General features: G+C 39.0%; 1 protein-coding gene across 1 annotated transcript in view; it reads right to left on the reverse strand.

Moving 5' to 3' along the window:
- LOC144978808 (uncharacterized) overlaps positions 1–12,631 on the reverse strand; it is a 51,092-nt gene extending 38,461 nt beyond the window's left edge. Inside the window, exons 1-4 of the mRNA XM_078925331.1 lie at positions 11,858–12,631; positions 3,641–3,776; positions 2,158–2,319; positions 323–477 (exon numbers count right to left, since the gene is read on the reverse strand). Of these exons, the coding sequence (XP_078781457.1) occupies positions 323–477; positions 2,158–2,319; positions 3,641–3,776; positions 11,858–11,982 (578 nt within the window). The 5' untranslated portion in view covers positions 11,983–12,631. The remainder of the gene's footprint in view (positions 1–322; positions 478–2,157; positions 2,320–3,640; positions 3,777–11,857) is intronic.
- Positions 12,632–15,093: the final 2,462 nt, after the last annotated feature.

Consider the following 15,093-nt stretch of genomic DNA (forward strand, 5'->3'; position numbering starts at 1 on the left):
CTGGGTGAGGTTCCTGATCTCCCATAGTGGGCAGGGAGGTACTTACTGTTAGGCTACTGGGTGAGGTTCCTGATCTCCCATAGTGGACAGGGAGGTACTTACTGTGTCTTCTATCCCCCTATATCTGTTTTACAATTGCTTTCTGTCTTTGTCTTGGAATGAGATTACTTAGTGTTGTTCTGATACACACAACTATGTGTAACCGTAAAAATGTATATTTATAGTCTGGGGAAAAAAAACAATACCAAATACCCGAGTAACGTCAACTTCATTCTATCTATAGAAAATCAAAACATAGCATTCTCTGTGCATGCAATTTTACTTGTTTGATTTGTCTCCCTTGTTGTCGGCACACAAATTAGTTCTGAAAATGTTTCCCTCGACCACTTTAATGGTCTCCTTCTCCGCTGGCGTCGGGGGAACGAACCTTGGTCCTGCGTCACACCCTTTATCATACTCATGAGTCTGTACTAGAAACTGGAAAGAATAAAACAAGATTTTAATAATTGTTATACGTTTTGCTATAATATTCACCTATTCTACTCGCCAGTTGACTCTTATCAAGACTCAAAACTATGTGAATGATACCTTTGATATATTTATATATAGTCTGTTTGAGGAAATTTATCGAGAACTAATCACCCATTTGGCGGTCTAAAAAAATGAAAAAAAAAAACAATAACAAAGATTCATTGTTCAGATCAACTATTTTTAGTAACACCAGTTGGCCACAATGTACCCCAATCTTGGTAATGAAACAGCGATTGGCGTCCTAGCTTGCCAGATATTTTTGAGTGTTTCGGGTTTCCCCTAACAGGGTAGAGAAGTCGTAACGACACGCCTTCCTCTGTTCTGGTTCAAAACTCATTGAAAGTGTTTAACAAGTCCTCCGGATGATAGGTAGCGTACGCGACTGCTGTACGTATCTTTTAGGCACGGTATGGGTATGTTTATGGTTTATTCAGTGATATCGGCAAGCGCTTTGAGGCTTCGGCATTTAGCTTACAAGTTGAATCATAAGTTGGAGTAACTATTTTAGTAGCTCATGATTATGGGCGTAAAAGATCGTCGGATTCACGCTTTAGGAACCGGGATAAAATCAAGCCCCACGGACCTAATGTCAACTTCGTTTTTTTCTCAATAAAACACGATGGAAATCGCTTGGAGAGAACTGAAAAAAGATTGCCCAGGAAAAAAGATGATGGCGTGCTGTGATAAACGGCCTAAACTCTAAAACACCAATAGCCTTCAACAGTCGTGACGTCACAGATGATCTTTATTGACCACCTCTGGAGGACTGGTTTTACACTACTGAGGACGTTAAAATTAGTATTTTGGCCAAGATGAATGATGTGTTTTGTCATTGCGTCGTAGAGATTAAAAATAAAAAATAAACTTGAGATTTTATATAGTGCGATACCCACTAAATGTGCTCAAAGCGCTTTACTAAGGGTCCCTGACCAACTGCAACACGTAACAGATAGAACGAGACACATGACGACTGACTGGCGATATTACAATTTTTTTCCCGACAGAGACAACGCTGTTGACGGCCAGGTACTCATTTTACACCTGAGTACGGTGAGAGAATCTGAATAAAGAGTTTTTTCCAAGGACTCAACTATGCGCCGCCGAGCGAGGCTCGAATCCAGGAGCTTCCTTTGTGATCCGAAAGCGAGTGTCATACCACGACCTCGCGGCCTACTGGTACGACAACTCCGCCTGGCCGGGGAGATAATGACTCTAAGATGTGAGCTATCCGCGACCGTGCATTGGGTTGTGGTCACATAGCCGAACAGATAAGCCTCAAATTCAGTATCTATAATACTCTTCAACAGTCGTAACGTCACTTCCTTCCTAATGACGCATGGTAACTTAGTAACACTGGCTCTAAACTATCGGAACAATGGCGGACGCCCGTATGAAATAGTTCTCCGGCGAGCATAAAGGGCATCCAGAGGGGAAAAAAAACATAAATTTGATCATGTTTTGACTTTTACACATTCTGATCACAAGGTATATGAAAAGTTATAGCCAGCATGAAAAATAAAAAGTTATGATTTTCTTTGTTTAGAACCAAGATGGCCGCCGTTGCCAGGCGGCGTGACGTCAGACTATTGAATCCTATTCTATAAGACCCTACGATGTACTCCTCACCTGCAGAGGTATGGACGACATGGCGTCACTCGGGGTTTTCCTGGAGGATCCCATAGCGATTGGTTCCCTGGGGAAGTCTTCAATGGTCAAAGCTACGGCGTAGAAACCACTGGGGATGTAACCTGAGCTTTCGTCAGTTTTAAATGACAGAAGACAGGAATCCTGGATTTGGAGAATGAATATGTAGGTTAAAGAAATCAGAAGGTCTGAGGTTCGATCCCCAGTCGAGGTAGATTGATTTTTTGGGATGGTGTTTTTCTTCCATATTTCGTTTTTGCTTTGTCTGGCACCTTTCATACACACTTGCTCAGCGATTAACAACTTGAACGTTTGTGCAAAACGGGTATTCCGATGGTTCAGTTACCAGAGCACAGGCTTCACACGCAAAAGTATCGAGTTCGATTCCGAGTGAAGTCGAGGCATTTTCTATGAACCCCCTCCCCTACCCCCTTACCCATCGGGGGTTCCTATAGCTCAGTTGGTAGAGCACTCGCTTCACACGTAAAGGGACCAAGATCGATCCCGGGTGCAGTCGAGATTTTTTCCCGACCCCTCTGTCCACCTAGCAGTAAATGGGTAACTGGGTCCATTAGATCTGGCGGAAAGTACTTTGCGATAGACGAGCGTCCTATCCAAAGGATAGATATAGTAACCGAGATAATCTCCGGCCCCATCGGCCTAATGGATCTGAAGGACTTCTTTTTCCCCTCTGTCCAGCGAGAAGTGATTGACTAGCTGGGTCTGTTAGATCTGGTGGAAAGTACTGTCCAATGTGAAGGGTAGCAAGCAACTAATATTGTCGGTTTCACTCTATAATTCTGATCACATGACATGTGAAGAAGTTCTAACCAGCATGAAGAATAAATTTTCTTTGTTTAGAACCAAGCTGCTCGTTGCTGGGCGGACGTGACATCAGACTATATTGAATCCTATTAGCAAATTCAAACATCTTCATGTATTCATTTCCAGCCAGCACTATCGAAGACTAGAACTCTCCTCTCGGATCATGTGTGGCCACAACTACAACATATTTAGGAAGTGAGAATAATCAATGATTCGCTCCAAACAAAGAAACTGTCGAGCACTCTATGTGATTCATGAATATATATATATATATATATATATATATATATATATATATATATATATATATATATATATATATATATATATATATATATATATATATATATATATATATATATATATATATATATATGTGTGTGTGTGTGTGTGTGTGTGTGTATGTGTGTGTGTATACACAAATGCAGATAGATAGATAGATAGATAGATAGATAGATAGATAGATAGATAGATAGATAGAGTATGTGAGACAAACACACACACACACACAGAGAGAGAGAGAGAGAGAGAGAGAGAGAGAGAGAGAGAGAGAGAGAGAGAGAGAGAGAGAGAGAGAGAGAGAGGAGTGAAGATAAGAATAATAAGGAGGTTGGATATATTATATTATAACCGCACGTACTTCGTCAAGAATGGCCTCTGGTAGAGCGTTACACACACTCTCACATTCGGAGCCCCTGGCCCAACGACACTTGAGTCGATCTCCATCTGGATCCACGACCGGGATACGAAACTTGTTGTCACAACCAAACTGGACGCTGGAATAGTTAACAGCAAGAAATGAGGTGAGTAGGAAAGTGCCAGAAGACAACAGAGAATAAAAACTTCGCGGCGGCGATGGGGGCTAGAACCGTAACCATTTTAAAGTTATGGCCTGACCGTGGCCTTCGTGAAGTTATGGCCTGATACTGACCAAAAAATGACGTCAAAATGCCAGTCTTTTGCCACAAAAGAAAACAAATCGTGAGTTGTATTCAATAGTTCAACCAATGAAATAACTTGTTTCCTTGAGCTCTACTAACGACAACTCACTAAGCGGTGCAAAAATCAAATAATGACGTCAAACTGCCAGTCCTTTTGGATTTCAGTATCAGGCTATAACATAACGATGGCTATGGCCTGACACTGACCAAAGAATGACGTCAAAATGCCAGTCTTTTGCCACAAAAGAAAACAAATCGTGAGTTGTATTCAATAGTTCAACCAATGAAATAACTTGTTTCCTTGAGCTCTACTAAGGACAACTCACTAGATGCTACAGAAACCTAAAAAAATGACGTCAAACTGCCAGTCCTCGAGGGTTCTAGTGTCAGGCTATATGATGGCTAGGTTAGAACACACTGGGACTTACAGTTTGACGTCATTTTCTAGGTTTTTGCACCATCTAGTGAGTTGTTGCTATTAGTAATCAAGGAAACAAGTGATTCCATTGGTTGAACTATTGAATACAAATCACGATTTGTTTTCTTTTGTGGCCAAAGAGTTGTCTTCTGATGTCAAATTTTGGTCAGTGTAAGGCTAAAAGTTTACGATGGCTACGGGCGGAGTTGGACGTGAATGAATAGGTCACACGGTAGAGTCACGATCTCCCTTGCCAGGCGGAGTTGTCGTACCAGGTAGGTCACGGGTTCGAGCCCCCATCGCCGCCGCGAAGTTTTTATTCTCTGTTGTCTTCTGGCACTTTCCTACTCACCTCATTCCTTGTTGTTATCAACATAAGTGCCTGCTCCACTCACTTTTCTGAATATGGAATAATTAATTATAGATAGTATTCGCTTGGCTAAGAAGCTCATACCATTGCCATTCGGAAGTATAATGGACCAACACACAAAACTGTGTATCCATGAACGTTTATAGTCGGGTTAATGCAGTTCAGTGAGCATTACTCATAAACGCGGATGGCAAAAACAATAACAAAGACCTGAGTGACGTCATCTTCGAACTATCTATACATTATACGAGTAAAAAATCTTATAAAACACAATTGGATCCGTTAATCTTTATTGTTGATTCTTTCGGGCACAAAACCCCTTTTAAATAAATTTCTAAAAGTATAAATTACTTAGATAATCTAACTTGTATCCCCGACAGTTATGGAGAGTAAGATTAACTTTTTTTAAATTTGAAAACTTTAAAGTTTTTTACTTTATTATTTTGGCTCCTTTTTCTTCATTTGGTTCATTCGAACATAATGCAGACGAAGCCAATAATTGGAACTCAGCTTAATTTGAACAACTGCTTAATTGGAACAACTGTTTTATTGAAACATTTCCTCTAAATTACGGCGTTCCGCAGGGGTCTGTCCTTGGTCCTGTTATTTTTACTCTTTATATTCTACCTTTGTCGGATATTGTTGTTAAAAATATTATTATTATTATTATTATTATTATTATTATTATTATTATTATTATTATTATTATTATTATTATTATTATTATTATTATTATTTATTATTATTATTATTATTATTATCATTATTATTATTATTATTATTATTATTATTATATATTATTATTATTATTATTATTATTATTATTATTATTATTATTATTATTATTATTTTGAAAAACTGTCACCAACAATAACTGGCTATACCTTATACAAAACTTTTTCAAAGATCAATCGATGAACAATCAATGCCAGTACTTTGGAAAACATCGATTGTCGTTCCAGTTCCAAAAAAGCGTTGTCCACCGTATTGAACGACTTCCGTCCAGTGGCGCTTACATCGCTTGTAATGAAATGTTTAGAAAAAAATTTAAAATGTGAGCTCCTACAAAAATGTTATGACCTGAAATTGCTAGATCCGTACCAATTTGCATACCAGCAACATCTCAGTGTAGAAGACGCACTATTAACCGCCACAAATTCGATCTCAAAACACCTTGACCAAACGCCCTCGAATTACGCCAGAATCCTGTTTGTCGACTTTTCGTCAGCTGTTAATGCCATGAACACAGATAGTTTGCTTCAAAAGTTGTGCAACATGGATATTCCAAACTACTTTATTAAATGGTATAAAGAGTTTCTGCCCATAGACCGCAATGTGTAAAATTGGGTGAACATATCTCCAACAAAAGAACGTTGTCGAACGGATGTCCCCAAGGCTGCGTGAGTTCCCCAATCCTGTACATCTTATACACCAACGACTGCAGACCATCCTTTGAAAATTGTTTTATAGTGAAATATGCAGATGATACTGCTATTCTTGGCTTATTAAAAGATAAAGTTACCGAAAAGAATTATTTCAAACAAATAAATATATTCACCGATTGGTGTAAACAAATTCAGCTTGAATTAAATGTTGAAAAAACGAAAGAACAGGTGTTTGGTGTAAAAAAAAAACGACTTAAAGTGTGTGGCGATCGGTAAAGATGATGTTGAGATAGTTGACTATTTTAAATATTTAGGAATAACCATTGATAGTTCCCTCAATTTCTCTCAACATATTAATATAATATCTAAGAAAGTTGCCCAAAGATTATACATCCTAAGGAAATTGAGAACATTTCAAGTAAGGAAGAAAACTATGTTAAGAGTTTATGACTCATTGATTAAAAGTGTAATTGCGTTTGGCTGCACCATATGGTTTGGAGGATGCTGACTTAAAGATAAATCAAAAATTTCAAAATCTATCAAAGAGGCATCAAAAATAATAACCCATCCTCTTGATGGAGTAGAAAGAATTCATGGAAAAGCAATAGAAAGGAAAGCATTCTCAATTACCAACAATAAAAAACATATTTTATACCATGAATTTAGTCTTTTACCATCTGGGAGAAGGTTTTGTCAGATTAAATGTAGAACTAACAAGTATAAATCAACGTTCGTTCCATCAGCAATAAAATTTTTGAATATTTCATATGGTACAGAAAAAGCAAGGATTGATTCGTTGACTGATTAACTGATTAATTTATTTAATGTAAGATTAACTGACCAATTGATAATGATGATAATTTTTGGTGTCGAATTGCCACAATAGTAACAAATTGAAAACGAAATGAATATGTTTATGTTGTGTATATCGCACGTGTGAAAGAAAGAAAGAAAGAAAGAGAGAGAGAGAGAGAGAGAGAGAGAGAGAGAGAGAATGAGAGAGAGAGAGAGAGAGAGAGAGAGAGAGAAAATAAGTAGGAGTGAAATATCTGTTCAATGTTACAGTTATCGTTTAACGTTATAACAAGTGTAACTAAATGACAAATTGCCATATTTATGGACAATAAAGATATATTATTATTATTATTATTATTATTATTATTATTATTATTATTATTTTTATTATTATTATTATTATTATTATTATTATTATTATTATTATTATTATTATTATTGTCATCATCATTCATCATCATCATCATCATCATCATCATCATCATTATTATTATTATTATTATTATTATTATTATAATTATTATTATTATTATTATTATTATTATTATTGTTTATTAATTTTTACTGAATTAATATTATAAGTACATTTCTAATTCAGAAAAGTGAGCGGAGCAGGCACTTATGTTGGTAACAACAAGATATGAAGTGAATAGAAAAGTGCCAGAAGACAATAGAGAATGAAAATTTTTCGCGGCGGTGGTGGGGTTTGAACCTGCGACCTTATTGGTACGACAACTCCGCCTGGCAGGTGAGAGCGTGGCTCTACCGTGTGAGCTATCAACGAACACAAAAATATTCGTTTCAAACTCAAAGTCATTACTAGATCCCTCTCTCACCCACTTCTTGAGACCGCCGATTCGTTCGTACACCACCATCGCGAATAATTTTGACCAGCAGTTAAGCTTAATAGCCAATATTCTCAACACAAACATATAACATAGAAACGATTGAGACATTGAGTATGCTCCGGTGTATGGGGTGAATTTTTAATTCAGAAAAGTGAGTGGAGCAGGCACTTATGTTGGTAACAACAAGATATGAAGTGAATAGAAAAGTGCCAGAAGACAATAGAGAATGAAAATTTTTCGCGGCGGTGGTGGGGTTTGAACCTGCGACCTTATTGGTACGACAACTCCGCCTGGCAGGTGAGAGCGTGGCTCTACCGTGTGAGCTATCAACGAACACAAAAATATTCGTTTCAAACTCAAAGTCATTACTAGATCCCTCTCTCACCCACTTCTTGAGACCGCCGATTCGTTCGTACACCACCATCGCGAATAATTTTGACCAGCAGTTAAGCTTAATAGCCAATATTCTCAACACAAACATATAACATAGAAACGATTGAGACATTGAGTATGCTCCGGTGTATGGGGTGAATTTTTAATTCAGAAAAGTGAGTGGAGCAGGCACTTATGTTGGTAACAACAAGATATGAAGTGAATAGAAAAGTGCCAGAAGACAATAGAGAATGAAAATTTTTCGCGGCGGTGGTGGGGTTTGAACCTGCGACCTTATTGGTACGACAACTCCGCCTGGCAGGTGAGAGCGTGGCTCTACCGTGTGAGCTATCAACGAACACAAAAATATTCGTTTCAAACTCAAAGTCATTACTAGATCCCTCTCTCACCCACTTCTTGAGACCGCCGATTCGTTCGTACACCACCATCGCGAATAATTTTGACCAGCAGTTAAGCTTAATAGCCAATATTCTCAACACAAACATATAACATAGAAACGATTGAGACATTGAGTATGCTCCGGTGTATGGGGTGAATTTTTAATTCAGAAAAGTGAGTGGAGCAGGCACTTATGTTGGTAACAACAAGATATGAAGTGAATAGAAAAGTGCCAGAAGACAATAGAGAATGAAAATTTTTCGCGGCGGTGGTGGGGTTTGAACCTGCGACCTTATTGGTACGACAACTCCGCCTGGCAGGTGAGAGCGTGGCTCTACCGTGTGAGCTATCAACGAACACAAAAATATTCGTTTCAAACTCAAAGTCATTACTAGATCCCTCTCTCACCCACTTCTTGAGACCGCCGATTCGTTCGTACACCACCATCGCGAATAATTTTGACCAGCAGTTAAGCTTAATAGCCAATATTCTCAACACAAACATATAACATAGAAACGATTGAGACATTGAGTATGCTCCGGTGTATGGGGTGAATTTTTAATTCAGAAAAGTGAGTGGAGCAGGCACTTATGTTGGTAACAACAAGATATGAAGTGAATAGAAAAGTGCCAGAAGACAATAGAGAATGAAATTTTTCGCGGCGGTGGTGGGGTTTGAACCTGCGACCTTATTGGTACGACAACTCCGCCTGGCAGGTGAGAGCGTGGCTCTACCGTGTGAGCTATCAACGAACACAAAAATATTCGTTTCAAACTCAAAGTCATTACTAGATCCCTCTCTCACCCACTTCTTGAGACCGCCGATTCGTTCGTACACCACCATCGCGAATAATTTTGACCAGCAGTTAAGCTTAATAGCCAATATTCTCAACACAAACATATAACATAGAAACGATTGAGACATTGAGTATGCTCCGGTGTATGGGGTGAATTTTTAATTCAGAAAAGTGAGTGGAGCAGGCACTTATGTTGGTAACAACAAGATATGAAGTGAATAGAAAAGTGCCAGAAGACAATAGAGAATGAAAATTTTTCGCGGCGGTGGTGGGGTTTGAACCTGCGACCTTATTGGTACGACAACTCCGCCTGGCAGGTGAGAGCGTGGCTCTACCGTGTGAGCTATCAACGAACACAAAAATATTCGTTTCAAACTCAAAGTCATTACTAGATCCCTCTCTCACCCACTTCTTGAGACCGCCGATTCGTTCGTACACCACCATCGCGAATAATTTTGACCAGCAGTTAAGCTTAATAGCCAATATTCTCAACACAAACATATAACATAGAAACGATTGAGACATTGAGTATGCTCCGGTGTATGGGGTGAATTTTTAATTCAGAAAAGTGAGTGGAGCAGGCACTTATGTTGGTAACAACAAGATATGAAGTGAATAGAAAAGTGCCAGAAGACAATAGAGAATGAAAATTTTTCGCGGCGGTGGTGGGGTTTGAACCTGCGACCTTATTGGTACGACAACTCCGCCTGGCAGGTGAGAGCGTGGCTCTACCGTGTGAGCTATCAACGAACACAAAAATATTCGTTTCAAACTCAAAGTCATTACTAGATCCCTCTCTCACCCACTTCTTGAGACCGCCGATTCGTTCGTACACCACCATCGCGAATAATTTTCACCACCGCCGCGAAAAATTTTCATTCTCTATTGTCTTCTGGCACTTTTCTATTCACTTCATATCTTGTTGTTACCAACATAAGTGCCTGCTCCACTCACTTTTCTGAATTAAAAATTCACCCCATACACCGGAGCATACTCAATGTCTCAATCGTTTCTATGTTATATGTTTGTGTTGAGAATATTGGCTATTAAGCTTAACTGCTGGTCAAAATTATTCGCGATGGTGGTGTACGAACGAATCGGCGGTCTCAAGAAGTGGGTGAGAGAGGGATCTAGTAATGACTTTGAGTTTGAAACGAATATTTTTGTGTTCGTTGATAGCTCACACGGTAGAGCCACGCTCTCACCTGCCAGGCGGAGTTGTCGTACCAATAAGGTCGCAGGTTCAAACCCCACCACCGCCGCGAAAAATTTTCATTCTCTATTGCTCTTCTGGCACTTTTCTATTCACTTCATATCTTGTTGTTACCAACATAAGTGCCTGCTCCACTCACTTTTCTGAATTAAAAATTCACCCCATACACCGGAGCATACTCAATGTCTCAATCGTTTCTATGTTATATGTTTGTGTTGAGAATATTGGCTATTAAGCTTAACTGCTGGTCAAAATTATTCGCGATGGTGGTGTACGAACGAATCGGCGGTCTCAAGAAGTGGGAGAGAGGGATCTAGTAATGACTTTGAGTTTGAAACGAATATTTTTGTGTTCGTTGATAGCTCACACGGTAGAGCCACGCTCTCACCTGCCAGGCGGAGTTGTCGTACCAATAAGGTCGCAGGTTCAAACCCCACCACCGCCGCGAAAAAATTTTCATTCTCTATTGTCTTCTGGCACTTTTCTATTCACTTCATATCTTGTTGTTACCAACATAAGTGCCTGCTCCACTCACTTTTCTGAATTAAAAATTCACCCCATACACCTGAGCATACTCAATGTCTCAATCGTTTCTATGTTATATGTTTGTGTTGAGAATATTGGCTATTAAGCTTAACTGCTGGTCAAAATTATTCGCGATGGTGGTGTACGAACGAATCGGCGGTCTCAAGAAGTGGGTGAGAGAGGGATCTAGTAATGACTTTGAGTTTGAAACGAATATTTTTGTGTTCGTTGATAGCTCACACGGTAGAGCCACGCTCTCACCTGCCAGGCGGAGTTGTCGTACCAATAAGGTCGCAGGTTCAAACCCCACCACCGCCGCGAAAAATTTTCATTCTCTATTGTCTTCTGGCACTTTTCTATTCACTTCATATCTTGTTGTTACCAACATAAGTGCCTGCTCCACTCACTTTTCTGAATTAAAAATTCACCCCATACACCGGAGCATACTCAATGTCTCAATCGTTTCTATGTTATATGTTTGTGTTGAGAATATTGGCTATTAAGCTTAACTGCTGGTCAAAATTATTCGCGATGGTGGTGTACGAACGAATCGGCGGTCTCAAGAAGTGGGTGAGAGAGGGATCTAGTAATGACTTTGAGTTTGAAACGAATATTTTTGTGTCGTTGATAGCTCACACGGTAGAGCCACGCTCTCACCTGCCAGGCGGAGTTGTCGTACCAATAAGGTCGCAGGTTCAAACCCCACCACCGCCGCGAAAAATTTTCATTCTCTATTGTCTTCTGGCACTTTTCTATTCACTTCATATCTTGTTATAAGTACATTTCGAGACTTACTGATATACAGCTTTGCTTGTGGATTGTGGACTGTTGTTAGCTTTCCCCGTGTCACTCCTTGTTCGTAGATCAAGTGTTGTGGCCACGTTCCATTTCCCAGAGCCTCTATTGTTGGACATGGGCATCCAATTCCCATTCGTGTAACTATTTTTTTTAAAAGAAAAAAGAAAAAAAGTAGTCCTTTAGAATCGTAAGGCCGACGTATACTTATTTGGAGGTCTGATTATTCGATTCATCATGGGCTTATCGTTGTGATGGAAATTAGATTTGCGTTCGGATGTCAGACCTGCATATAGTATGTACAAGTCTCGTAAGGCCCGTGGAGTCAGAGTTTATCCATGTTTCTATCGCGTTAAATGGACAATAGCAATCGTTTGTTACCGATGTGCACTTATTTGAAGGTCTGATGACCCAATTCCTTATGGGCTTATTGTTGTGTCGGAAATCTAAAAAAAGATGACGCAAAATATTGTCCAGTACAGCAATGTTAAACTAGGTCCATAAGTGGGTTCGGATGTCAGACCTGTACATAATATGTACACGTCTAAGGCCCATGGAGTCGGAGCTCATTTCTATCGCGTTAAAACAGACAATAGCAATAGCTTGTCACCCATAGGACACAAGTCTGTCGCAAAGTAGGTGGGAAAAAATCGCGACTTCACTCGGGATCGATTCGGTTTTGTTTTGTTTTTTTTGTTGTTTTTTTTTTGCGTGTGAGGCGAGGGCTCTACTAACTCAGCTCTCCAATACAAAGATTGTATACAGTAAATAACATCGTAAAAACACATTGATAAAAAATTGGAAGTTAAAAGAAAATAAAATATATTCACATATATTCTTATTTGATTACATCTTGGCATGTGAAACTTTCTACTGACACTTAGATAAAAGAATTAGTCTCTTCCGCACCGAATCTTTAGAGGTGGCCACCTAGACATTCCATGAAGGAAAAAAGATAATCCGTCACACAAATGTAAGATGTCAATAAGAATCACAGAAAACTGCTAAGTACGAATGAGCGAATCTAATGAGAGCTATTCACCGTGGTGAAAACATGTGGTCGGAAAACAATAACAAAAAGCAGAGCCGTCTCAGCTTTCTCCATTCTATGTTTGTAAGCAACCTGCTATATTTGTCCCAGCAAGCTTAAGGGTGTGTGACAAATTGCGAGTTTTGATTGGTCAAAAAATTGCTTGTGTGATATTGACCAATCAATGTCATCGCTGGGTGGGTTAATCAGATATTGCTTAAAGCAAGACTTGCACCTGTGACGATTTGGGTGCTCTCCCGGTTAGTTGATAGAGCCAGATAACACGAAACGTCAACAAAAGAAAAGAGAGGGAAAAGACTCGAAGGATAGAAGGAGTGAACTCGTTGTTTAGTTCCCCGGAGAGGATGATCATGCCACTGCACTGGGCCTAGCCTGATCAGAAGGAAGAGAAAGAGGGAGAGAGTCCGTGCTTCACGGTCAGACAATATTAATGATGAAATAAATAAGAAAAAAAGGTTGACAGACACGATGCATTTATTACGGAACTAAATAACATGTATAACACAAATAGAACGATACACCTCTACTTATCCATTCATCCTTTCTCCTGACATCCGCGAATAGGGAACAATACAATAATAAAATGATATAAAACAGGACCGCTGGAAAGTGGCATTCTGTTCATCTCGACATACTTACATGGACTACCTCCGGTTCCCACGCTACGCTTATATAGCACCAGGCTCGAACCCTGATTGGCTAAAGACGAGATACAACATGGTTCCAAGGGAATAACGCACCAATCTACACACTTACCCAACGACGAAAGGTCCATCACTGTGAAATGTGTAGTAGAATGAATTGAATCCTTGCTCCCAATCCTCCGTTTTACTGGCACCTTGACAGAAATAATTCACGTCGTTTATATCGACTCCTCTTTTCCCGCAGCCTGAGAGACATCTAGATGTAGGGATGGTGTAGATATCGTATTCATAGTAGCATCAATAGTAGCAGTATTAGCAGTTGGAACAATAGTAGTAGTAGTAGTAGTAGTAGTAGTAGTAGTAGTAGTAGTAGTAGTAATAGTAATAGTAGTAGTAGTAGTAGTAGTAGTAGTAGTAGTAGTAGTAGTAGTAGTAGTAGCACTATTGTAGGACTAGTAGTAGTAGTAGTAGTAGTAGTAGTAGTAGTAGTAGTAGTAGTAGTAGTAGTAGTAGTAGTAGTATTAGTAGTAGTAGTAGTAGTAGTAGTAGTAGTTAGTAATAATAGAAGCAGCAGCAGCAATAGTAGTAGTAGTAGTAGTAGTAGAAGTAGTAGAAGTAGTAGTATTAGTAGTAGAAGTATTAGTAGTAGTAGTAGTAGTAGTAGTAGTAGTAGTAGTAGTAGTAGTAGTAGTAACAAGATATGAAGTGAGTAGAAAAGTGCCAGAAGACAATAGAGAATAAAAATTTTTTTCGCGGCGGTGGTGAGGTTTGAACCTGCGACCTTATTGGTACGACAACTCCGCCTGGCAGGTGAGAGCGTGGCTCTACCGTGTGAGCTATCCACGAACACAAAAATATTCGTTTCAAACCCAAAGTCATTTCTAGATCCCTCTCTCACCCACTTCTTGAGATCGCCGATTCGTTCACCACCATCGCGAAGTAATTTTGACCAGCAGTTAAGCTTAATAGCCAATATTCTCATCACAAACATATAACATAGAAACGATTGAGACATTGAGTATGCTCCGGTGTATGGGGTGAATTTTTAATTCAGAAAAGTGAGTGGAGCAGGCACTTATGTTGGTAACAACAAGATATGAAGTGAGTAGAAAAGTGCCAGAAGACAATAGAGAAAAAAATTTTTATTCTCTATTGTCTTCTGGCACTTTTCTAGTGTAGTAGTAGTAGTAGTAGTAGTAGTAGTAGTAGTAGTAGTAGTAGTAGTAGTAGTAGTAGTAGTAGTAGTATGTAGTAGTAGTAAGTAGTAGTAGTAGAATAGTAGTAGTAGTAGTTAGTAGTAGTGTAGTAGTAGTAAGTAGTAGTAGTAGTAGTAGTAGTAGTAGTAAGTAGTAGTAGTAGTAGTAGTAGTAGTAGTATAGTAGATAGTAGTAGTTAGTAGTAGTAGTAGTAGTAGTAGTATAGTATATAAAGTCAGCTTAGATAGTAGTAGTAGTAGTAGTTAGTATTATAGAAGTAGAGTAGTAGTAGTAGTTAGTAGTAGTAGTAGTTAGTAGTTAGTAGTAGTAGTAGTAGTAGTAGTA

This window comes from Berghia stephanieae, chromosome 8 (genome assembly GCF_034508935.2).
Source record: "Berghia stephanieae isolate SIO BIC M18660-M18661 chromosome 8, UCSD_Bste_1.3, whole genome shotgun sequence".
NCBI lineage: Eukaryota > Metazoa > Mollusca > Gastropoda > Nudibranchia > Aeolidiidae > Berghia > Berghia stephanieae.